General features: G+C 38.1%; 1 protein-coding gene and 2 long non-coding RNA genes across 4 annotated transcripts; 1 reads left to right on the top strand and 2 right to left on the bottom strand.

Annotated features, from left to right (window-relative positions):
• Positions 1–2225: 2225 nt before the first annotated feature.
• Positions 2226–5042, bottom strand: LOC111213218 (CDT1-like protein a, chloroplastic). Its single transcript, XM_022714908.2, has 7 exons — positions 4607–5042; positions 4399–4518; positions 3816–4053; positions 3051–3737; positions 2769–2970; positions 2588–2678; positions 2226–2498 (listed from the first exon to the last, which is right to left on the bottom strand). The coding sequence occupies exons 1-7, from the start codon at positions 4942–4944 to the stop codon at positions 2414–2416; spliced, it is 1761 nt and encodes a 586-aa protein (XP_022570629.1). The 5' UTR covers positions 4945–5042; the 3' UTR covers positions 2226–2413.
• A 3936-nt stretch (positions 5043–8978) lies between these two features.
• On the bottom strand, positions 8979–10793 carry LOC111207426. Its single transcript, XR_002659633.2, has 2 exons — positions 9765–10793; positions 8979–9287 (listed from the first exon to the last, which is right to left on the bottom strand). It is a non-coding gene; the product is annotated as an uncharacterized LOC111207426 (long non-coding RNA).
• Positions 10794–18205: 7412 nt separating this feature from the next.
• On the top strand, positions 18206–24279 carry LOC125585356. Of its 2 annotated transcripts, XR_007322279.1 has the most exons (3): positions 18219–20450; positions 20529–20852; positions 22634–24279. It is a non-coding gene; the product is annotated as an uncharacterized LOC125585356 (long non-coding RNA). The 2 variants fall into 2 exon arrangements; XR_007322278.1 differs by lacking the exon at positions 22634–24279 and having other exon boundaries at positions 18206–20450; positions 20529–20987.
• Positions 24280–27051: the final 2772 nt, after the last annotated feature.

Raw genomic sequence — 27051 nt, 5'->3', positions numbered from 1 at the left:
CGTATTCCTCGCCATGTCTTACTAGAAGGATTAGAGAACCAGAAGGAATTTGTAATTGGTCAATTCTATCGGTGCTCTGCCCCTGCTTCTGGCTTAATTCAATCTGTTGTTAGTAGAATCTGGGGAACTAGATGCCGGATCTACACTCGTGAGATAGGAAACAACGCTTTTTTGTTTCACATTCCGGATGAGTTTACTCGTAAGTGGGTAGTTCAGAGAGGTATATGGCATGTGGATGATTGTATAATGTTTGTATCTACTTGGGATCCTAAGGGTACTATCACTGTCCCTGAGATATCTACAATCCCGGTTTGGCTTACTCTGAAAGACATTCCCCACCAGCTTTATTCCAAGAAAGGTATAAGCTGGATAGCTTCCGGTATAGGGGCACCGATGCTCACGAGTAAGCCTTGGCTTGATCCTATACTGATGGGTGAGGCAAAAATTCTGGTTGAAGTTAAGTTGGATAGACCATTTCCTCAAAGAGTAGCACTCGAAGATGAAAGTGGTTCAGTATCAATGGTTTCTGTTATATACTCATGGCTGCCTTCTGTGTGCCCTAAGTGTGGGCAGTTAGGTCACAAAGCACCTAGATGCCTTGGTCTCCCTCTGGTTCCAATCAACGCTGTATCTGAAAACTCTTCTGCTGCATATCAGTCTCTCAAAGCTACTAAATCAGCTCCACTAGAATCTCAGGAAAAAACAGATGCTTTATCTTTTGATTCTCAAGGTTGTATTCTTCTTGATCATGAAGGAAGTGGCCTCCCTATAAATGAAAACTCAGAAATAGAAGAACCAAGTAGAGAAGTCACCACAGTCCCCTCTGCTTCAGTTGTGGCTGTAAACACTCCTACAGGCTCTTTCACTGAAAAGGTTCATGTGTCTTGTACACCTTCTGAAATTGTTCAAGTTACTCATGTTACTGCTGTTACTGATGAAAAGGAACTCCCACCACCTACCGTAGTTTCCGTCTCTCCTAATGACGAAACCTGCAAACAATTAGATGTCTCCGTCTCTCCTAATGACGAAACCTGCAAACAATTAGATGTCGCAGAACCTGTTGACTCCTCAACACAATCTGTACCACCAACTCCAGAGGCTCCTTCAGGGAAGTTTGTTGGGAATGTTGATATTGTGGTTGATAACTCTAACTCCTCTCCGTCTTCTGTACCATTTGTTCATGACAACTTATTTGCGGTATTGGATAGTGCTGATGCCAGTGAACCATCGAGTGTCCCACCAGCCAAGGAACTTGTCTTTTCAAATTCTCCATTACCATTTACTTTTGCCTCTCATGATACTTCCCCTACACATCCTCGTGACCCGTTTGTAGATGATGAATCAACACTAAGGTCACGAGGCGGTAGGCCATTAAAGCCATCTCAAAGGCTTAAGGAGATGGAATGGTTTACTGTTACAGGGAAAGGAAAAAGAGGCCGAGGAAGAGGTCCTCATCACTGAGTTCACAACAAAATCTTGTTAAGTGTTGCCTTCATCATACTATGTTGCTTTCGCGTCTCTCTTGACTTTAAAACCGTTGCATGTTGTTTTATCTTTGAACTCTTAAGGTCCCTAAAACCTTATCTCTGTATCTTTCTAGCATTTAAATTGAAAACCTTTTTTCAAAAAAAAAAAAAAGTTCAAGTAGTTTTTCTTAAATAATAATTAAGTTGAGGTCGGTTTTGGCACTGACTATTTGTTCGAGTCCTATTTGGCACGACCGAGAGTGTTGGGGTTGAAATTTGCACTTTTTCTTGTATATCAAACGACGTCGTTTTATCTTGTTAACGATTGACTAACTTCTGTTAGAGTCAATGTAGATTTAAACACTTTTTAAAAAGTTTGGGTAGTTTTTTCGAATTATAATTGAGTTGAGGTCGTATTTTGCACTGATCAATTGTTCGGATCGTATTTGGCACGATCTAAATTGTTGGGGTCGAAATTGACATTTTTCCGTATATTGTTGTGTGTGTGTGTTTGTTTCTTCATTATTTATTTAAGCATAGTTCTTTGTTTAAACATTCTGTCATTTATCATTTCCAAACGTTCACTTTGAAGATAAAAATCATTGTTATTAGATCTCTTCATGATCTACACCAAATTTAAAAAATGATAAACAAGAAGAATGATTAACCTAATTCTGTAAGATTTGTTAGATTGTAGACAAATGTTATAGAACCCCTCATGACCTCCACAAATTTCAACAAATGTTGAAAGTAAAATGATTTACCAAAAATCTGTAAGATTTGTTAAATAAGATTATATTGTTTTCACCCTTTTACTACACTTTCATTAACTTATACTTGAACTACTCCAAACTTGAACTTCAATACTTTATTCCCTAATCTCTACACGCCTCTCTCTCTCTCTCGAATATTTAAAGTTCAAAACGCAGCCGACAGAACTGCAAATCTCAAGGGCATGGTGGAGCAACAGCTTTCTTGTTTTCTTCTTCAAGATGCGACCGGATTGTTTGGGGAGATGCCAACTTGTTTATGCTGCACCATAAAACGATGGTTTTTAAATAAGCCATCGAAATAAATCCAAAAGAATTATGTACGTACTAACTAAGACTATGATGACTCACCATACTAGTAAATCTCCACTTGATGATCTTTTCTCAGAGATCCATTCTGGGACGAGCTCTTGCATTAAAATTAATTGTTCTTCAACTTCTTCTGCAAAATTGCAAGTGAACAACAACAAAAACAGTTAGCACAATTATAAAGAAAAGACTTGTTGAGATGTTGAGAGGTTAGAGAGCTTACTTCTGTCGGTAATGTCAGAGTGACCAGCGATTATCTTGTGCACAAGCTCTTCTTTGGTGATCACCCAACGCCTTATTGACTGAATCAAATAATGGATGACGTTGAAAAGTTTAGGTAGACAAGCTATCATCTTACGCCTTCTCTTTGCCTCTGAGATTGCTGGATTTGCATCTTCAATGGCTTTCCTCTCTTGTTCTTTAATCTGAAATGAGCAAAATGAAGATGAATGAGTTATCTATATCTCAACCAGCAAAAGCCAAAAAGGTTAGTAAAATGTAATACCGATTGGCGAAGTTTATCAGGAAGTATGCTGAGGATTTCATCATCGCTGGATGCATCTTCCTCTGGCACTTGATCATTGTCTTCATCAGCATCTGTCACATCCATATCAGCTTCCTCTTCCTCTGTATAAGAATCAAAGTTCAGCGACCTTGACGAGCTAAGTGAGGAACGCCTCGCTAGCTTAGCCGGTGGGTCAGCAGAAACATCATCTGGACTTGTATCACGGCTGCTCCTTTTCTGCAGACGAGATGCAAGTGATGTACTGAAGAGTCGGGCAGGAGTTGAGGCACATTCAGGTGGAGTTGAAGCAACAATAACTGGTGTCGAGTCAGTTTTAGCCGGCGTTGAAAGTACACTAGCTGGAATTGACACTGCTTTAACTGGTGTTGAGTCAATTTTAGCAGGCGTTGAAGGTATTCTAGCTGGAGTTGACACTGCTTTAACTGGTGTTGGGGCCAAGTTGATTTTAGACAAAGCAGGACTTGCAGTTGGTGCAATGTTGATCTGAGGTTTAGCATTGACTGGAGATGATGGGACTTTCATGAAAGATGAAATCAATGTAGCTGCTGGGATAGAAGCCATCTCTGCCATGAGAGAACTAGCACTCTTAGCATCAGCCTTTGAATCTTCATTTGGTTTCTTTCTATTGAATAGCTCTGGAAGCTGTTCCTCTGGAACTTCATCACCCTAAAACAAATAGCAAAAACTTCATTAGTACCTAAATAAAGTCATTACACGAATTCATTTCTTCTTTTCATCATATACCTGAGGATGAGATTTAACGAAATCTGCAAGTCTTGCCCTGAACACTTTCCGGAGAGAGATCTTCTTCTTGCTTTCTGATTTCGAATTGTCATTCTCCTCAACTGCATCGGCGTTGAGTGTAACATGAAGATCTGGTTTCATACAGCTAGTTGCTTCATCATGTATCAACACTCTCTTGATCTCGATTGCCTCTGGCAATATATGCTTTATCTGAGCCAAGTGACTGTAACAAAACCTCCTGAGAAAATAAATTCAAATCAGAAGCTAGATTAGAACATCACAAGACAACTGATGAGATTGGATGATCCAAAAAAATAATTATTTTGTCTTTTTGTACAAAAAGGCAACGACCAAACTGACTTTGTTTATTCAGATCAGATCCAATCAGTGAAATCAAAAACATGAATAATAAAAACTGAAACTTTCTTTATGTCAAGTACAGATCTAAACAATTACTAGATCTAAATACTTCTTTTGTCTTAACTAAAAACTATATAGACAAATACTAAACTGGATTTGTTTATTCAGATCAGATTCAATCAGCAAGATCACGAACACAATAATAAACTTTCCAGGAAAATACCTTTCGGTTAAAAGCTCGATTTTCCCAGAAATGTTGGAAAATATCGGCTTAGAACCTCGCAATCTCGATAAGACAATCGTACTGTCTAACGCATCGAAGAACTTTCCCAGAATCTCATACCTGTATAAAACCCAGATCTCATCATCAGTATGATGGTAATAAAAATCGAAACTTTTAAAGATTCCTTGAAATCTAAAATCTGGCTTACTTCTCTGGTAGTTTCTCTTTATCAGTATTCTTTCGTTTTGAGGCGGAAGACGATGAATCATTGGATGAAAACAAGAGCTGGCTCCTGGCGGATGAAGCCTTACCAACCGGATCTCCAGATCTACGATGAGATCCAGCGGCTTGGCGAATCTCTTTCACCGATAGAGCCACGGATCGGTTTCTGGATCTGGTGTGCATGGTCTCCGGCGGCTTCTCCGGCGTGGGGAAAGGCACAGAGGACGGATTAGGGTTTCCGGTTTGCGGTTTTGAGCACGGCGAATCTAACAGCCGTTTCTTAGATTTGAACGGGATGGATCCAGAAGAGCCCGGTGCACTCATTGTTTCGAGTTAAAGTCAACGATTGTCGGATTATGAGTGAGAGAGAGGAGCGGTGGTGATGAAGAAGAAGAAGAAAGGGTTTATATATGGGCGCGGAGAGGAGGGAGATCGAGAGAAGATGCACGTTGCTTCCCGCCAAATTATGCCCGTTCCTTCCCGCGAGATTATGTTACTGAGGTTAAGCCCATTAAGGCCCAAATATGAAGACGGAGATAATGAGGCGTAGAGCGAAGAGTGGAGAGAGAGAGAGAGAGAGAGTAGCCACGTGCGGCTCCCGCCAAAATCTGCCGTTGCTTCCCGCGAAATTAGATCAGCGAGGAGAAGCCCATTAGGCCCATGATGATGGTCAAAAACACCTGCATCAAAACTCTGGGAAAGGATCTAGTCATCTAGAGGTCAAACACAATAAATAAAACAAAAGCAGATCTGTTCAAAAGTTTTAACTTTGTGATGATTTTTTTTTTTGTATGTATAAATTACCAGAAACTTTTTAATGAACAAGATTGATATGCCAATGCAATGTACAGAATTGATATGCATGCCAATGCAACGAACAGGCTAGGCTCGGTATTTATAGATGCTCTGAAAACCAAAATATTCATCCAAAATAATTTTATCATCCCCCATAAAAATAAATAAATAAATATATTTATAAAATAGAAAGTAAGTGCACCATATCAGATATAATTATTATCTTACATTTACACATTCTTCTTAAACTTTTAAATATTTATCACATCCCAATCCTATTTCTTTTTAGGACAAGATCACATCCCTATTCTATACTAATTTTTTTAAAAACTTAAATGACAACTTTTCTTTAGTCATTTTTTTCTATTTTTACTAACAAATTTCAGCTTTTTTATATTCAAATAGTGGTTCGTATGCACTTCATGCGGGACCTTGTATTTATTAAATTTTTTCTTTAGCATATTTTATCTCGAAAAGTTTATTTTTCTATTATTTGTTAGCCGTTTTATTTTTGTTGTTATTTTTCCTTTAATTTTATCATACTTCTATGTTAAATTTTTTTGTTGTAATGAGATTCAATCGCCGCAGCGGTTCATTAGTTTTCCAAGTATGCTTTAATAATAGTAAAACTATCTTTTTTAATTCTCGCGGTGTAAATTTTTTAATTTGTTTATTTTATTTTAAATCATCTAGTTCTAATGAAGTAATGTTCTCTTTATATTGCATTTATCGTTCCTATAAACTATGAAAATATATATGGTTGTTTTTTTAATTCAATATGTGACATTTTTTATTTTTCTAAAATTATTTGGATAAAACAATCTTAAATATTTTGTTTATATTATAAAACAAACTTTTATTTGTGTATAGTAGTAACATGTCCCATTCCGTTTTGTTACAAATAATATATTTTTATTGAAAAATTATTGAAAATATAATTATTTTACTTTGTTTTCAATGTTTGTTTTAATTTCAGCACATGAAAAACATAAATTATTTATTATTTTTTTCTTAAATAAGTTGTACTTTTTAATACTTCTGATAAAATTACTGCTATTTTGGTACGACAAAATGAATAATCTATTTAGTATAAAAAAATTAGCTAGACATCATGAAAATTTAGAACGGTCAAAATTACTCAAAATTTTCAACTTCTTTATCTTGTATATATTATTCCTTTTCAACACCATGTAAATCATATTATCTAAATAACTTGTTAGAATTTTCAATATAAATATGATTGATTACTTTTCAGAATATAGTTTCTTACATTAAATTTGTAATAAATAATTTATTATACTGTATTATTAAATTTAAATTTTTATTTATTAAATATTATCATTTTGTATAAAATAATTTACAGTACATCTATAAAATGTTAAGAGACATCTTTTATTATAATTTTAAATTTTATAAATTTAGATATCAAATTTATCTCTTAAATATAAAATCTAATGTAATATAATCATATTAGTATGGCTAAATTTTCTCTTATTTTAGTAAATTATGCTAATTTTTTTGGTTAATAAATAAACTGGAAAATGACCTCTCATATCCCTTTAAAGTGATCATATATATTTAAATTATCAAAATAATAAATAATATTTAATATTCATTTTAAGCCAACCTATATTATATTCAAATTACATATTAAAATAGTGTGACATATATTTATATGTAAATGATGATAACTATTATTAAATTATTTTTTCCTTTAAGAAAAAAATATTATTAATTATACTTAAATATTTTAAGTATATTTTATAACTAAATTTATTAATTTTATAATTTGAAAAGAAATTGTTGGTAAAATTATTTATGATTTAATAAATTATAATTGATTTGGGCTTAAAATGTACTATTAATTATGAAAATCATTAATGACCACTATATGTTAAATTAACATATTTAGTCTAAATAATAATAAGAGATAAGTAATATTTTAAATTTCAAAAGAAAAAAACTTGTGGTGTGGTGTCTATTTGTGGTTAACTCTTTGATGATGTGGCCTAAGGAGAAAATAGCATATCTATTTAATATATATATATATATATATATATTATTTTTTATTTTCTGCAACTGTTATTTCTATACACATTTAAAATCTTACTTCTTATAAATTATAACTTATACTTTATGTCAAAATAATAATTGTTTTTGAAACAAAAAAATATAAAAAAATAAAAATTCATTATAAAAACAATAGTTATGCCATATATATGAGTAAAGCTTTAAAATACTACTTCCTCCATTTCAATATTTGACTTTAAGAATAAATTTTTGTTCCATATTAAATTATCCAATTACTAGCAACTTTCCAATTTGATCCCTTTCACTACCATTATATATTCACAGTGCCCGGATCTATGGAGAAATGTACATTTTAGATATCTGATTTGATCCGTAAAAGTATATTTTAGAAAAATATAAAACCAAAATTTAATTAAAAAATCACAATATCTTATCACGAAGTAATAATTTACTACTTTAAATATTTTAATAACTAAATAATCAGCTTAGTGAATAAAAATGTTGCAAAACACATGTAGAAATGTAGTAATTATATAATTTACATATATAATTTATATTTTTTATGTACATGTATATATATTTATATAACGAATCAGATCATATATATGTTTGTATTAGTATTTATGGTTTTCTCTGCTTAATGGATATTCAATATTATTCTTTGTTTTACTATGTAAAGCTAATGATATTCAATTTTTTTTTCTGATAGAATCAAAATGGATAACTGATTGAATTAAATTTCACGGATATTTTGCACACCCTTGTGCCATAACCTTATCAACAATGGTAAGTCGTATACCATTTCATGTTTTCACACTTTTTGAAACTTTATTAATCCATTGAAACTGTTTTAATAAATGTTTTATAATCATTTTATATAAAGCTAATCGTTCTGCTAGTTACCTATTTGTATATCTATTATTTAGTTAACATATAATACACATTCTTCTGCTATTCAGTTAACATACTGATTAAATCATGAGATAATTGGGTGAATATACCCATAAGAAATCAAAATTAGCTATATACCCATGTGCGTGAAATGCTCCATCTCTTGTGTTTCCAATTTTATCCTTTTGCTTGGCTACGTTGGCATTTATAGTACATGCATAGATGGTTGAGAGATATGATCTAGAGATATGATAGGTTCTTGTTCAAATATAGATTTTCTTGTTGGTTGATTTTACACCCCATATTCTTTCATGAACCATGTCATAGACCGTAGAGGATTTTGTCATATTTGGTTAAAAATATTTTATGGTAGACTACGGATTAGGCTGGTTGCTGAAACTATATCTATAAGTTGATGGTAACTGTATACGTATCATGTATATTTAGTAATGGCATTTAACTAATCTATTAACACCTAGTGATATAACTTGTTAATACGTAAAATAGCTTCTATCTAACAAATGTTAGTGGATAAGATTATTTTTATCTATTACGCAGAAGAGTTAACATAACTTGGATCATTATGACTACAACACAAATGAATTTTTTTAACTTATATAGATAGGTGGTACGATCTACAGTGCCAAAACAAGTTGTTAATATATTTAATAGTGGTTATAATAACAATGTAGAAGAAGGTACTTGTGACCGTTAATAGAAGTTATAGATAGCGATGACCATAGATGTTTAATATATAACAATATAACACAAAAAGGTGAGTTAAAACAAAGATGGTTCAACAAATGAAATCCAACACGGAGAGGGGTAACCCATATGACACTATCCGTAGAATGGGACATCCAATTTCGGTTAACTAGCAGCCAGATCTTGATACATCGTTGTGGCCACCTCCCTTGCAGCACCAGGAAGAACATAAGCGCATCCATAACCTACACGAATGAGATAAATGAATGGTGGAAAGCCAACTCATTTATTTGCTACATCTAACAACCTACTTGACGTCTAACAATAAAGTTATAGTCTACTACAATAAATATAGTTATACATACGGTATAGTACATGTTAGGTCTGAACTTTAACGTCTAACCATGTTAGATATACATACAATATAGATGTCTAACTATGCGGTCACAGTCTAACTATGTCGTCACAGTTTGAACCTTAACATCTAACTATGCAGTTACAGTCTACAACTTCTATTACTGTTCTCACATATGGTTAATTTGTAAAATTATTATTTCTACATCATCTACACAACATATACATCATCAAAGTTAATCCGAAAGGAAAAATAGTAACCGTTATAATACAAGTTGCCATCTAATAAACAAGTTATTGCTATTAAACATGTTTCTCCTGACAAATAACATTTAAGCCGAGAAACGGGAAGGAGACAAGAAATAGACCTGGTGCAGTGATGGAAACATGATGCAATTATCTAGGGTTCATGTTGCCAGAGGTGGGGATGGTAAAGGAAGTGAAGGAATCACCGTTGGAAGCGAGTTGTTGTGCTGTCTGTGGCTTTTACCATCGCTTCCCAGTATATCGTCGCCTCTGCCCCTCCCATCACCTCCACGCCTACCGTCTTCTTCTTTCTTTCCTCCTTTCATTTGTTTTCTCTATCGTATCTCTCTCTTTGGTGTCTCCTATATTTTTTATTTTACTATTTTCCTCCTTTCATTTGAAATAAAATCGTATCTTTCCATAGGATTTTGTACCTTCATTAGTGAGTAGGGATAAAATGGTATTAATCAAAATTGCACAGTGCACAAATAGAGATCATGTAGTTTCTTAATATTGGTGCGAAATGTGTATATCTATCCTAATTTCTCTTAAATCATATGTTGGATATATAAGAAAGAAATGTGTCAACAACAAAAAAGATTATGACAATAAACAGATTAACAAGATACACTTATAAGTTGCACAAAAAAAAGATACACTTATACTATAACAGATCAACTCTGTCACACGAGCTCTAAGCAATGGTCAACTCTCTCAGACGCAACATCAACACCAACACCACAACACCAAATCTACATCAGACTCCATCAGACACTATGACACCAATTGACACCACAAACCCACAATGAAACACATTTCTCTCTCTCTCTCTCTCTCTCTTATTTGAGGTATACATTTCCCTTGCTTCCAATAGACTTTGCTTTTGCCAAAGACAGGGTTTCTCCTTGTCATGCCAAACCACAAATCCATGTTCCAAACGCAGATCTCCGAATAATCTGTACTTCCTCCTCCTCCAACGCATTATAGATGCGGTTGATGGCTCTGGATGATAGATACGTGAGAACACGCACGCCGACTGGTTCTTCTCCCACTGCAAACATCACCTCGGGGATCGGTCGGACTGCTTGTTCTTCCGGTGAATGAGGACAGTCGACTACCCGGACATAAACATCTTTGGGCTCGAGCCAAAGTTCGGTCGCTGTGTAGCGATTGAACCCTTTCGAACATCGATACGACACCAATCCATGCATTCTCGTCAAACCTTCGAATGCTATCTCCCGAAGACCGTAGCAAGCTCAGTCCATGTTTTCCGCTATTCTAACTCATCGATCAAACTTCGCGGATTAGAAACCGCGGAAAATTCGTAGTAAACGTGTTGAGTCGGAAGACGGCCCAAAGGTACCTAAAACACGACTCGAGGCCCATCCTACGATTTCCTAACCAAAAGCCCGTAAACCACAGCATGGTTTACGCTTGGCCCACAAGGAAGGATAAATGTCAAGTTTCCGCGGATAAATATGGAAGTTTTGAAGATAATTGTGAAGATCGGGAAAAATGGAATATCTCCATTTTATGCTATGACGGCTTAAGGGTAGAAGAGTAAAAGTGTAAACCGACCTTGGAGCTAGTATATAAGAAGTCCTAGGCGAGGAGCATGGGGGAGGAATTTTTAGACTCGGAATTCTCTGCACTTAGAAACTTTAGGCTTTATTCTCGACAAGTTAGGTTTCTATGACTGGCACTCAATTACTAGAGGAACTCGCCCAGGCAGTTCGGTCTCTTGTCAAGCTCTATCAATTGAACTACGTTCGGCGTGATCCTCGAAAGGGGTACGTAGGCAGCCTTTAACAAGGTTCAGTCCGAAATCAATCAAAAACCTTTTATGTATCTTTTTTGTTTTTTGTTATCGAGCTGCGACTCAACTAGGTTTGAGCTTTTAGGCCGCTAGAACTAAGTAACTCGCTGACAGTCTTTGCGGCCAAAGCTTTTATGATATCTTGTAATGATCGCAACGCTTTTACGCGGACTCGAAATAAGATCTACTGTTTTCTCTAAACTCGTTTGTTATCTTTTCATGATTTCTGCATATATTTGGTCACTTGTCGTTGGCTCTCGCAGAGATCCGGGACCTCTGGGAAATTAGGGTTTTCCTAGTTTCCTTATTTAAACGGAAATCGACAGTGCGAATTTCGGTTCCCACAGTTTGGCGCTAGAAGGAGGGGGGGGGGTAACGGATTACTCTTACTCATGGCCACAAAACGCTTGATCAAAACGATGTCTGGATATATGAAAGACAAACTCGCAGCACTGACTGCTCCTATGGCCAACGCTTACGCAAACGCTGTGGTTTTCAACAAAATCGAAAACTTAGTCGCGACCTTCCGCCACAGGAAGAGCACTAAAACAAGCTCGCGATTTGACCCAGTAAACACGAAGGGAAACGATAAATCTTATCAAAACCCCGTAAGTTTGGCTCATTACCGAACAAAAAAAATCTCGATGCGTAAGGGTTTTACCAAAACACGTTTTCCGAAAACATTTCGGAAGGATAAAACTTGTTCTCCCAAAAAAACCGCTAAAAACCCCTACGTTAATCGCAGAAAAAGGAAACACAACAAAACGATTACACAGCTCAGTCGCTACGTAGCGACCGAGCACGCACACTGCTCGGTCGCTACGTGGTGACCGAGCACGCACACGGCTCGGTCGCTACGTAGGGACCGAGCATACACACTGCTCGGTCGCTACTTAGCGACCGAGCACGCACACGCTGCTCGGTCGCTATGTAGCGACCGAGCACGCACACTGCTCGGTCGCTACGTAGCGACCGAGCACGCACACCGCTCGGTCGCTACGTAGCGACCGAGCTCAAGCCAACTCTCCACTCGCTACGTAGAGACCTGTAAAGTTTCAGAAAGGTCCTCCTTTGGGTTCTCTTTTGAATCCTCATCGAAACGCTTTTCGTTTCATCTCAATCGGAGTTTCCGTTGAGATTTTACGACGAAAACAAGTAGGACTCTTCTTGGCTTGCTTCCACTCGCTACGTAGCAACCTGTCAGACCGTCAGTCGCTACGTAGCGACCTGTAAGGCCTCCGAGAGGTTCTCCTTTGCGTTCTCTTTTGAATCCTCATCGAAACGCTTTTCGTTTCGTCTCAATCGGAGTTTCCGTTGAGATTTTACGACGAAAACAAGTGGAACTCGTCTCGGCTCCCTTTCACTCGCTATAGCGACCGAGATGACATCCTCACTCGCTATAGCGACCCGTCAGGCCTCAAAGGGGTCCTCCTTTACTTTCTCCTTTGAATCCTCGATCGTACAGCTTTTTGTTTCGTCTTAATCGAACTTTCCGTTGAGATTTTAGGACGAAAACAAGTTGGCTCGACGAATCAAGACTGTCCGCATCAGCTAGCCGTGTGGCGAGCTGAGAGGCTCATTCAGCTCGCCCTATGGCGACCTAGATCACCCCTCGAGCTTCTCTCTCCAGTCTCGATCGTACTGCTTTTCGTTTCGTCTTAATCGAACTTTCCGTTGAGATTTTACGATGAAAACAAGTTGGCTCGACGAATCAAGACTGTCCGCATCAGCTCGCCGTGTGGCGAGCTGAGAGGGCTCATTCAGCTCGCACTATGGCGACCTGGATCACCCCTCGAGCTTCTCTCTCCAGTCTCGATCGTACAGCTTTTCGTTTCGTCTCGATCGGACTTTCCGTTGAGATTTTACGACGAAAACAAGTCAGCTCGACGAATCGAGACTGTCCGCATCAGCTTGCCGTGTGGCAAGCTGAGAGGGCTCATTCAGCTCGCCCTATGGCGACCTGGATCACCCCTCGAGCTTCTCTCTCCAGTCTCGATTGTACAGCTTTTCGTTTCGTCTCGATCGGACTTTCCGTTGAGATTTTACGACGAAAACAAGTCAGGCGACGAATCGAGACTGTCCGCATCAGCTCGCCGTGTGGCGAGCTGAGAGGGCTCATTCAGCTCGCCCTATGGCAACCTGGATCACCCCTCGAGCTTCTCTCTCCAGTATTGATCGTACATCTTTTCGTTTCGTCTCAATTGGAATTTCCGTTGAGATTTTACGACGAAAACAAGTCAGCTCGACGAATCGAGACTGTCCGCATCAGCTCGCCGTGTGGCGAGCTGAGAGAGCTCACACAGCTCGCCCAATGGCGAGCTGGACCACTCCTCGAGCTTCTCTCTCAAGTCTCCATCGCGCAGATTTTTGTTTCGTCTCGATTTTACGATAAAAACCGCAAAGACTTGTTTTTCGTATAAGATCGAATCGATCGTCTAAAACGGCAACGGTCGACTTAAACGCCAAAGTTGCCTAAACTATACGAGAAATTTGAACTCTCTAAACGCAATCCGGTTTTATAAACTTCTGCCTCGTTGAGTCAAAAACATCTAATGATAAACATCAGATGGATTTTTCAACGATATACAAAGCACACCTATTAAGTTAAGGAAAACCAGCAGTACGAAGAAACGAGAACATAAACTCGGATGTTGAAATCCCTTTTTCACTCCAAAATTCTCGTTGGTATTTCGTCAAAATCGATTCGTACGAGAATAAGTCAGAAGACACGAGAATAACGAAGAAGAGGCAGCCCCAAATCATCGACGAGACTAAGGTATTTCTGATTTGAAAATTTTATTAGACTCCAAATTTCTCGTAGGAAAGGAAATGAAAACGTCTTGGAAACTGCCGAAAACCCTAGGGAACTTAGAATTTAGGTGGATAGTCTAGCAAGCTAAGTCGTAGGCAATTTTTCTATCTCGATCTATTGTTCTCTAACTGTTCAGGCAAAACTCGCAAACAGATCCAATCTCTCGTACAACCGAGAAACGATCGCCACGCTTTCAAGCACACTCATCTCACTTCCTAAAGAAAGAAGAAACTAGAGACACGAACGTCGTCTTAAAACCGGCTCGTTCCTAGAAATTTTCGTAAAACCAACATATTCCAACTCATCATCAATTAGTCGCGGTCTTTAATCGACCCGAATTGACGATCATCCCTTCGAAGGGATGAAACCACCCCGCGACTGACTCCGCACGGGCTTTGCATCGAGCTTCTTAGGCTTTGTCTCCCTCGGATAAAAAAGAAACAACTTCCATACGAACAAAGGAAAGATTATACGAAACTTTCATCGTATAAATCAAACATAAAAACGGAAAAACGTTTCCTTACGACCATGGACATACTTGGCATATCAATCTCGACAAACGCTACTTGGCCCTTGTCCTATCACGCTTCACTTCGATGACGAGCTAGGTTACGGCATCCCCTTTATGGGCAATCCGAACCAACTCGACCTTATTGATAGCACGAAAGTGTCATGGCCTAATTATTGATCAACTACGTCCTTCGATATGCGGCTGAATACAACCTTCACGCCAAGCCAAAACATTCGACGGACAATGTAAACATGTCGAAAATCGACTAAGTTTTACATTCTCACAATTCACTCTATTTCCGAACTGCTCTAGCATGAATTAAACTACTTGACATCCAAACAAGAACATAAGTTTTGGCTGCAAATTTCTGCAAACAAATCGAAGTGTTCCTGCAAAGCAGGGTTAAGACAAAACCTTTGCAACACCACGCAACATCTTCAAGCCCGCGAACATTTCTAGCACGAAACGCGGCATACGAAAGAATAACAAATCTTCAGCATCGCGAGACGTCGCAGACGCCTGAAGATTCGTTCTTCGACGAAATTTCCTTCCTCGATAAAAACACTTTCTTGGAAGACCAGACAGTCATACGCACTAACATCTTCTCAAAAAATATTCTTCGCGAAGACTCGAAACGGTATTTTTTTACCATTAAGTTTGTTGCTGATCACAACAAACTCTCAACATCCTAAACAGACATAGCCATCTCACGAAGATGACTCTCTTACATCCGACACAAGGGTAATAGCGCTATAAAAGAAATCCGAAATTTTGGTCCAGCACTTCCGGTCTCCGGAGAGATGCTCGATTCGTATCAAACAAGTCGTATAAGCCGAGAACCTATCGCGGACTTTAAATCGATACGAATCAGGAAGAAATCGCAACAGGAAAAACGATAGCCGGCCAGTCACCGCACAATCCTTAAACCGAAAGTAAACCTAGGTCTTGCCTTAAACCCAGCGCACTGGTCTCTAACATATCTAGGCATAGTATCAAACACCCTGATACGAGATCCCAAAATTTGTCTCTTTGCCAATATTCGAACGTCTTCAGAAAATCCCGCAAGTTTACACACTGCGGAAAACTCTCGAAACAGATTATGGATATGGCAATTCACACAGAGTTAGATTACGAGATGACAACTCGTAGTCTTCCCTCTACACCCATACAAAATGCCATCGGCAGCAACACGCCTTATAACCGCTACATAAAAAGTAGACCATAAAGTTCCTACTGGAAAACTAGTTATAAGAACCTTAACTCCAAGAAGAACTACGAAAGGCTTGATCCCTTCAACAAGGGTACGTAGGCAGCCGTCATAAGGCGCAGCCCCAATCTTATCGCAACCTCGAAACGGTCCAATACTCGGACGAGGATTTCGGGGATTGGGAACCATAATGAGCAACCCACCATGCCTCGTTCTCGGCGAGATGTACCGAGTGAGGCACGAACTCCATCTTCGGAACAAAGAACTCTTCGTAAGCACTCACGGATGAAGACCCTTTTTTTGCAACCTTTTTCTTGCTCGACATCTTTATACTTCTCTTGCGAAAAATAGAGAAAAAGGGTGGGGAGAAAGGAAGAAAGTTTTTTCTTAAGAAAGATCTTAGAGAAAGACAAAGAAAGTGAAAAAATTAGAAAACAAGTTACCTCCCTTCTTATAGGCATGAGGATTTATTATTCAAGTTCGGACTTTCGGATATTAATTCCATCCATCACGCCTAACTTGCCAAACATGCCTAACCGCACGCTAGGATCCTACGATGCATGATCCTAACGGGCTGGGGGGCTAACTGTTGGGATCAAAAATGGTTACGACGGAATTACCATCCGAAAATCCTCGGAGATCGTATTTCCGAAAGAGATAGTAAAAAGAAGGATACAGCTTTCGTAAAATATAACCAATACGAAGTTTTTACGAAGAAGTATCCTTGAAGATTCAAACCAAACAAACCAGGCTCGGTCGTTGCGTAATTACTGCGCATACACGCCGTCTGGTCGCTACGTAGCAACCAAGTCCGGGCCGATATCGGCCGCTGCATAGCGACCGAACGTCCGACCCACTCGGTCGCTACGTAGCGACCAAGCTCGAGCCAAAGCTCGGTCGCTACGTAGCGACCGAGCTCGAACCAAAGCTCGGTCGCTACGTAGCGACCGAGCGCTCATCCCGCTCGGTCGCTACGTAGCGACCGAGCGTTCGTCTCGCTTGGTCGCTACGTAGCGACTGAGCCCGAGCCAAGCTCGGTCGCTACGTAGCGACCGAGCGTCCGTCTCGCTCGGTCGCTACGTAGCGATCGAGCTCAGCCAAGCTCGGTCGCTACGTAGCGACCGAGCGCTCGTCCCGCTCGGTCGCTACATAGCAACCGAGCTCGAGCCAAAGCTCGATCGCTACGGAGCGACCGAGCTCGAGCCAAAGCTCGATCGCTACGTAGCGACCGAGCGTTCGTCCCGCTTGGTCGCTACGTAGGGACCGAGCTCGACTGAGCGTTCGTCCCGCTCGATCGCTACGTAGCGACCATCGCTCTTCCCGCTCGGTCGCTACGTAGCGATCGGGCTCGAGCCAAAGTTCGGTCGCTGTGTAGCGATTGAACCCTTCCGAACATCGATACGACACCAATCCATGAATTCTCGTCAAACCTTCGAATGCTATCTCCCGAAGACCGTAGCAAGCTAAGTCCATGTTTTCCGCTATTCTAACTCATCGATCAAACTTCGCGGATTAGAAACCGCGGAAAATTCGTAGTAAACGTGTCGAGTCGGAAGACGGCCCAAAGGTACCTAAAACACGACTCGAGGCTCATCCTACGATTTCCTAACCAAAAGCCCGTAAACCACAGCATGGTTTACACTTGGCCCACAAGGAAGGATAAATGTCAAGTTTCCGCGGATAAATATGGAAGTTTTGAAGATAATTGTGAAGATCGGGAAAAATGGAATATCTCCATTTTATGCTATGACGGCTTAAGGGCAGAAGAGTAAAAGCGTAAACCGACCTTGGAGCTAGTATATAAGAAGTCCTAGGCGAGGAGCATGGGGGAGGACTTTTTAGACTCGGAATTCTCTGCACTTAGAAACTTTAGGCTTTATTCTCGACAAGTTAGGTTTCTATGACTGGTACTCAATTACTAGACGAACTCGCCCAGGCAGTTCGGTCTCTTGTCCAGCTCTATCAATTGAACTACGTTCGGTTTGATCCTCGAAAGGGGTACGTAGGCAGCCTTTAACAAGGTTCAGTCCGAAATCAATCAAAAACCTTTTATGTATCTTTTTTGTTTTTTGTTACCGAGCTGCGACTTAAATAGGTTTGAGCTTTTAGGCCGCTAGAACTAAGTAACTTGCTGACAGTCTTTGCGGCCAAAGCTTTTATGATCTCTTGTAATGATCGCAACGCTCTTACGCGGACTCGAAATAAGATCTACTGTTTTCTCTAAACTCGTTTGTTATCTTTTCATGATTTCCGCATATATTTGGTCACTTGTCGTTGGCTCTCGCAGAGATTTGGGACCTGTGAGAAATTAGAGTTTTCCTAGTTTCCTTATTTAAATGAAAATCGACAGTGCGAATTTCGGTTCCCACAATCGGCAAGCGAACGAAGAAGAGGAAAGCCCAAAATCGAAAACAAGTCGTCCAAGCATAAAAAATCAATATTTTATTCACTCATTTCTTCCTCCACGCAAACCCAATTCCATTCTTCTTCTTCTTCTTCTTCTCCATCGATCAATTCTCTCTTCTCTTTTCATCGTATTTCCACCGCCCTTGAACAACAAGTTGTGAGTAAGTTTTGTTCTCATAGCTGAACCTTCGCTTTTCACGTCTCTCTCTGCGCCGTTTCCTTTTGTGGGTCGCTGGTAAAGTTTTGATCTTTTTGTTTCTACTTATCAGATAAAGTTGGAAACTTTATTAGTTCGTTGTATATCCTATTAGGTATTGGGTTTGGCCGTTTCAATTTTGTGTGGCTCCTGATTGAATCACTCTTCTTCGTTTGGTGTAAGGGAATTGGGTTTGATCAAGGAGTATTGTTTATGTGCTTAAACCTTGTTTCGGCCTCTCTCGGTTGAGTATAGATTACTCTCTACTCTGTGTTTGAGTGCTTTCTCATATTGCTAAGCATGTGCTGCATTATCTATAGATCCTGCCTGATGCGGGCATCAAATCCACTGCTCATAAAGTAGACAAGACTTTCCATGTTTGGACTCGGATGAACCTAGACGACATCAAACTCATGGTTCGTTTTATTCAGCAGGATGTCTCCAAACAAAGGCCACCACTTAAGCCTCTTTATCAGCTAATAAAGATGTGGATCAAAGGTATTAAAGGCGTGGTCAACATCTCCTTAATAAGCAGATTTCAATCCCTTGAGAACAGCCCTTTTGACCAGCCATTTGATTCTCTCTTAATTACGATTTGTCCTAAAAATCCGCCTTTCATTATGTCTTTGATCTTGTCCAAGAGCTATATATAAAGCTCCTCTCATTTCATTGCAAAGATAGACTTGAGTATTGAATAGAAAGTGATATTTTCTCTTGAGAGCTTTTATGTTTGTTCTTGTTATTTCTAAGTTATGTGAGATTCTTTCTTAGGATGCAAGTGTGGAACCTTTATCTTTGTGTGTGATTCATTTAGATTCTGGTTCATGATCTTATCTCAAAGCCTTCACATCTTTGAGTGGCGATCTTCAATCCATTTAAGCCGTAGGTTTTGATTTCTTGTGAGATAAGCTAAGGTGTGATTCTGAGGCTGTATCACTGCCAGTGCGAGAATGCTATGTGTTGAATAATAAAGGAAATGTTTTAATTGGTGAATAGTAATCTTAGTAGGAAAAGGTTAGGTGGGTACTTTATATCTAGAATCATGGTAGACAGTAATTAAAAATGCCACAACTCACAAGTTCCCTATCTTGGTCTGGTCTGTATGTCTGGTTCTAAGTATCTGATCTGCCTTTGTGCTTCATTTATTTTCATTTTATCTGATTCTAGCTCCAACAGTGGGTACATTTTTTATCTGTCATGATGCTTTATTGTTTGAGGCAGGATTTGTAGCTGCATTCTCGTGAGGCACTTCGCTCTTAATACCCTTACGTGGTAAAACAGGTAATGGACTGGCTTTGTTGATCAATCGGCAGTCTTTACAAATGATGAGTACAGGGTAAAAGGCTCCAAACGTATTCAACTTTTTAAAATGGCAAGTGATTGAGCTATCTAACTGCGATTGAGCTATCTAACTGCGGTGAAGTACCAAGTCCCGGCAGAGAGAACCCGTCCGGACTTTTTAACGGAGAGAGCTTAACTGTTCAGCCCATTTCTGATTTGGATCTCTTCTTCGAGAGGCTCTACAGCTACTACATAGACAAAGGCCTCTGGTGTATTATAGTAAAGTGGGCTGTTGAGCTTCTAAGCCTTGGCTTTATCATGTGTCTCTGGTACTATAACAGTGGTATTAGCGTGGTCTTAAGAATGCAAAATGTGGAATGGATGTTGTTGAATCTGGGACTAAGCCATGCGATCTTGTCAAAGAGGTTATCCATGAGCATCCTTTGTCCCCTTTCACGCTCACAATGGCTATCATCGTTGGATATTTGGCTCTCTTCTCTGTCTACTGGCTCTTCTGCTTCTAAGGTTCTTCGCCCAGTTGAAGGATACTTTGGACTCCCGGCACTTTTACTACAACAGGTAAGTTATAAATAGTTAGAACAAACACACTTTGTAGACCATAATCTATTTTCTTATTGAGTGTTTGTGAATTTGTAGTCTCCATGTCACAGACAACGAAATCCTGACTATGCCATGGGAAACAGTCCTTGAAAAGGTTGTTCAGTTACAAAGCTCACAGCGCCTTTGCATGGTGAAGGATCTTTCAGCTCATGATATTGTTATGCACCTTATGCGGAAAGAAAACTACTTGATCAGAATGGTCAACAAAGGTTTGCTTTCTTTCCCGATCTCCCATTGGATCCCTGGTGCTGCTCCTGTAGTCAAATCTGCTCCACATGGGACGCAACATCACCACCTTGTATTGACAAAGACCCTTGAGTGGACCCTGAACTGCTGCATATTGCAGAGCATGTTTGACTGGTATGCTATCCTCCCACGCTATTCTTTGATCAAACTTTACTCCTTCCGTTTAACAAATATATACTTATATATTCTTAAATATTAACCGTTGTTACTTGTAATTCACATGATATTAATGTGTGTTAGTTTGTTTGATACCTATGTTTTACATGATACTTCTAAACATATATTATATTCTTGGGAAATTGCTACAAATACCATATTCATAGTATCATTTTTCATGTTTACACTAACCACTTTTAGTCTCACTTTTAATAAAATTTAAAAAATACTTATACCCCTAGGGTTAACTAAAATCTAAACTTAGGATTCAGAGAGGGGTGAGTGGGGTAAGGTTTTTGGAATGTGAAATTTAGGATTCTAATAAATATATAAATAAATACTTAAAAATATTTTAAAAAAATAAAAAAAATAGTTTCAAACATAATTTTTGATTTTCAAAAATAAATTTTTTAAAAAAGAAAAAAAATCGAATTTTTTTTAAAAAACAAACTATTCTAAAAAAGTTCGAATTTGAAAAAAAAAAAATTCGAAAACATAAAAAATATATTTTTTAATTTTGTATTTTATTTTATATTTATTTAAATAATGATTTATTATATATATAGAGAACAAGGTTATAAGAGTCTTTTGCCACTGAATAATGTGTTTTTGAAAATGTATTTTTGAAAATGTATTTTTAGTAATGGTAAAATTGAAAAATTATACAATGAAAGTGGTAAACATAAAATTTTCCCATTTTTCTTAAATATTAACAGTTATTATATACTTTGGCTACAAACGTGTAACTTACAAAAAGTAGTTATTGCTTTTGAAGTCCAAGGCAGTGCTTGATGCACAAAATGGTCCATAGTTCCAAAAAGTCTGATATTCTTAGGTTTGGATATCTCATAATCTCGGTCCTGGTTTACAATCCCTAGAGGTCCAAATAGTAAACCAATTTGTGAACGAGGAACTACTAAAGAATCGATCTTCTGAGTCAACCAGATGAAATACTTTGTAGAAAATTACAATTTTACGGATATGCCTACAATTCCCAAAATGGGTACAAATATGCGATTCCTTCGGAATATACCATATCAATTTTTAGCAAAAAAAAATATATATATACCATATCAAAAATGTGCTTTAAGCAAAAAAAGAAAGATCACAAACTATAAAATAATATATCTACAAATTGCGCGTACCTAATCTACATAATCTCTACTGATCCAGATCAGTAAAGCAATTGTGAACCAAGGAGAAAGATTGTAATCAATCTTAGAGTCATGTTTAGGTATCGTTGGTCAAACCTCAAAAGCTTATATTTTAAAGGTAACATTTTTGACCTTAGCCCCGTGTGTTTTTTCTTGCTTTTACTTCTTTAGCTTAAACTGAAATTCGTATGAAGTATTTGCAAATTGAAGAAATACTTTTTTGACTTCTATCCAAAAAAATCAGTAAGAGCCCATTCTCCAGAAAAAAAAAATTCAGTGAGAGGAGGAAATGTTATCTCGCTAACTTTAATTAATCAGGTCGCAAATATTTTTTTACCTTAATTTTTTATAGAAAAAAGTCTGTTAGAAAAAACAAATAAGAGTGGTTAGAGATGCTTTAACAATAAACAATAGGATTGATTGACGATAGAAGAACAACAAACTAGTGATTCAGAATTTGTTGCTTACGGAACACTTCAGGCCGCCCTCTTTTGCATATACTATCATGTTTCATTTATTTATTTATTTTCTTCAGATTTGTTTCGTTTTAAGTATACTTTTTCACTTACGATAACTTGTTGGAAGGGGAAAAAGGGAATGGTAGTCTCTCTCTTTTCTCTCTTTCCGAGAATTTTTGAGAGATCGAGAGGCGCGGTGGTTTCCTCTCGAACAGTGAGTATCGACTCTGGTACACGGCGGTCCTCTTGACGGTGTGTAGCCGGCTTTGCTTCTGGTGGTTTGCGCCCCTTTGGCGGAACTATCCGGCGTTCTTTCCGGCGATGAAACGCTGACGGTGGTGCGAGCTCTATCCCGAGCCGTTTCTGTTTGTCTTCGGTGCTGGTCGCCGGCTAAAGTATTGGATGATCGGGTTGGTGTCGTTTGGTTTCCTCGGGAGTGATTGAGGAGTGTGACGGGTTCATTATGGTGATTGTGGGCCTGAGTTTGGATGAGATCTCGATTCCGTTTTTGATTGAAGTTCTCCGACGCTCAGGTGTATCAATTGAAGAAGCTGATTCCATTAAACTTCCAATACAGTCGTTGGAGGTGGTTTCAGTGGCTTGGATAGATCCCGGTTGAATCCGGTGAAGTGGTTGCCTTTGGTGAAGAATGGTTTGTCGGTAAAGACGGTGAGTCTCAAGTTTCCGGTGTGATTCCGGAGGAGAGACGTTTAGCGGTTCCGGCGGCGTTGTCAAGTCGGTGGGGAAGGGGACGTGTTCAATCCTTACACACGTGTCTTCTCGTTCTTGTGTGCTCCCACACGTGGTGGGAAAGGGAGTTTCTAGTTTGGACCTCACTTTTGTTTTCCTGAGCTTTTTTATCTTTGGTTTGGGTTAGTTTTTTATGGTTGGGTTTTAGAACCTTGTTTTGTATGTTTGGGTTTCGCCCTTTGGGCTTGGGCTTTTTTATAAATAAAAATAGATGAAAAAAAAAGTATACTTTTTCACTTCTATATATGCGACCGATGGTGTTACAAAAAAAATAATATATGCGACTGATGACTAAGTCATGACAAAGTTAATAGACACGTTGACAAAAACAAAAGTTAATAGACACGTGCTGTAAATGAAGATGCATGCACTTATTCACTTTCGCTTGCTCTCAACTTTCAACGGATAAAACGCCTTGAATGAAACGAATATTCTAGATCTATCCGAAACATATTAAAGTAGACTAGTATACTTTGTTTCCAGTTTTGTATTCGAAACGAATGACAGCAAACAACCAAACAAGACTAAGATTTTTATGCAAATAAATAAAATTAGAAATTTGCTCAAAAAAAAAAATATAAATAAGTATTAAAATTATAAAACAAACTGTACTAAGATTATATGTTGATCCATTATTTTAATTATATACACAGATATTTATATAATTATTAATGTACCATTTATATTATTATCTTATCAAATTCTGTTAATTTTTACATTGATTCAGTTTTCAAACAAAATAAATAATTTACTATAGCCGTCATTTGGATTTTTTTATTGTTGCCGGCTAATTTTAATGTGTAAGAAAAATAAATAAATGCATATACGGAAAGAATACAAAACCCACAAAAAAATATTTAGTAAACATATATAGACAGTAGAAAAAATAAGGAGAAATTTTATTTTTACACTTTGTTTGATACCACTATTCAACTTTACCACCAATTTAGGAACATTTCCATAAATACAACTTTCATTAATGAACAAAAAACAATAGTACCCTCACTACAAAAAAACATATTTTTTATTAGGGCAGTATTCGTTGTAAATTCGTCGTAAACGGGGTGTTACGACGAATTAACGTCGAAAGACGTTTCGTTGTTAAACGTCCGTCGTAACGGAGGTTTCGTCGTAAACGACTCGTTACATTTACGACGAAATATATTCCTCGTAAAGCGCAGGGAAAGGATTCGTCGTAAACGCCACGTAAGACTTCGTCGTAAAACCCACGTAATTGTTTCGATGTAAAGCACACGTAAATACTTTCGTTGTAAATCACTCGTAAACATTTCGATGTAAAATCCTCGTAAATATTTCGATGTTAATCACTCGTAAACATTCGATGTAAACTCCATGTAATGTTTACGAGGAGTTTACATCGTTTCTTATTATATTATTATTAATTAATATATAATATATTTTAATTTATATTTAATATTCAGAATTTAAAATAATTTAAATTTTAAGACAAAATATGAAATTGGAAAACATATTTTTAAAAAGTCATACAATAATATTTAAATTCATAATACAAACAGAAAAAAAAAACTACATATTGTCGAAGTAGTTGGTGGGGTTGCTCGGCTGTTGACGGGTTGGATCGGACTCTTGGGGATCTCGTGGTGGCATTCCAAGAGCGGCTCGTCTCTCACTCAACATTCTCTGCATAACCGGGTTTCCCACGGCCATCACGTCTAGTAAATCCTCAAGAGAGTCTAAACGAACCTGCTGGCTATCCATTTGAGCCTTCATCTGAGCAGTCTCTTCATCCCGTCTCGAAGTGTATGACGAAGTTGTCCTTGCAACTTCGTTAACAGAGCCTATACCGACTATCCGTCCCTTCTTTTTAGGAGCCACCAATAAAATCAAAACATATATTAATATAGTTAATTATGTTAAAATATTTAAAATAATGTAAACTAAAATTTTAAGTTACCTCTTCGAAGATTCTGTCGACCTCTTGGGTGGACAATGTGACTGGTAATCCATCGGAGGACTCGAAAAAACTCTCTGAGAAGTCTGAGAGTCTGGAACTGCATCGGAAGACGATGGACCAGAAGAAGATGTACCGGAGCCATCGCCAAACAACTGGGCATAAGTAGGTACTGCTGGTTTCCGTCTAGGAGCCATCTAAAAAAAATTTAAATAAATTTAATCAATTATGACGACATAATTAAAAAATTATTCCGTTACCTAACTAATCACCTAAACTATAGGATTCCGTCATCTAACTAATCACCTAAACTAATTATCTAAATAATCACCTAAACTAATTACCTAACTAATTAATAACCTAAACTAACTTAAAAAAAAAAAAGAGGGAAGAGAATGTACCTTAGGGAGAGGAGAGGAGTTTAGGAGGAATGGACGAGGCAGCCTCGTCTCGGCGTCCCAATATATAAAAAATGTTTCATCGTAAACGCGACGTAACATTACGACGAAGTTACCAGGCCCGCGTTTTTTCATTTACGACGAAGTTACCAGGCCCGCGTTTTTCGATTTACGACGAAATTACGTCGAAACATCGGTTTACGACGAATTTACAAGGTCCACGTTTACGACGAAGTTACCAGGCCCGCGTTTTTCCATTTACGACGAAATTACGTGGAAACATCGGTTTACGATGATTTTACAACGCTTAACCCTAAACACCGAGAATGAAATCCCTAAACCCCAAAGTCTCTTCTTCTCTACTACTTTGTGCTCTTTCTCCAACTTAAACTCTAAAACCCTAAAACTCCAAATAATTTTTTTAAAATTAACACAAATACATATTATATAAAACAACATTTGTTACACATACATTAGGATGGTAAAAAAACAATATTTCTTTAAACATACGTTACAATAGAGAAATACAACATCAGAGACATATATTACATCACTCTAAATCGTTTTCGTTCTCATCAATATTACATCACTCTAAATCGTTTTCGTTCTCATCACTATCATTACAATCATCATCGTCGCTTCTCTCGAACTCGTCTTCACGTGCTTCATCTGTCGCATCTTCGGGAATATCTTCATATTGAAAGTTTTGCGGGTCGATCAAAAGGATTTCATCAGTTGGTTGTTCTGGTACCTCAACTTCATTGATAGCGTCTTCTTCTTGCAAGGGCGGTTCTTCTCCAGCGACAATGCGTCCACGAGGTGTAATTTTGATAGCAACTAACCAGTTTATCCCGGAAGTTCGAAGCCGAGGATAAGGAAGGAAGCTTACTTGCTCGGCTTGTGAAGCTAAGATGAAAGGCTCAAATTTGTTGTATCTTCTCCCAAAATTGACATCCACAACACCAAATTTGTTATACCGAATCCCTCGGTTCACAACAGGATCGAACCATTCACATTTGAAGAGGACGCATTTTAGCTTCAATAACCCCGGAAATTCCACTTCAATAATCTCCTGCAAGATCCCGTAAAAGTCCGTTTCACCTTTCACACATATTCCGTAGTTACTCGTTGCCCGATGTCTCCCATACTCGTATGTGTGAAAGGTAAATCCTCGTGTGAAATACATAGGTGATGTGGTGACCTTTGCAACTGGACCTTGAACCAATTCGTGAAACCAAACGGGATAATAAGGATCGTCATAATCAATCTGCCAAAAGCAGTTATTCTTAATTAATATTGAAGTATCAAAACACTTACTTAATTAATCAATGTATGAGATATATTACGTACCTGTGATTTTAACCACTTGACAAAGTTCTTATCTTTACGTGTGTCCACATCAGTTGCAGATATTCCTGTTATTGCTTCTTCAACTTGAGATACAAACATGTTGCAAATTAAACA

The sequence above is a fragment of the Brassica napus genome, chromosome C4, assembly GCF_020379485.1.
Source record: "Brassica napus cultivar Da-Ae chromosome C4, Da-Ae, whole genome shotgun sequence".
Classification (NCBI taxonomy): Eukaryota; Viridiplantae; Streptophyta; class Magnoliopsida; order Brassicales; family Brassicaceae; genus Brassica; species Brassica napus.
Note: the sequence above shows the minus strand (reverse complement) of the source record. Positions and strands in the feature narration are given on the sequence as shown.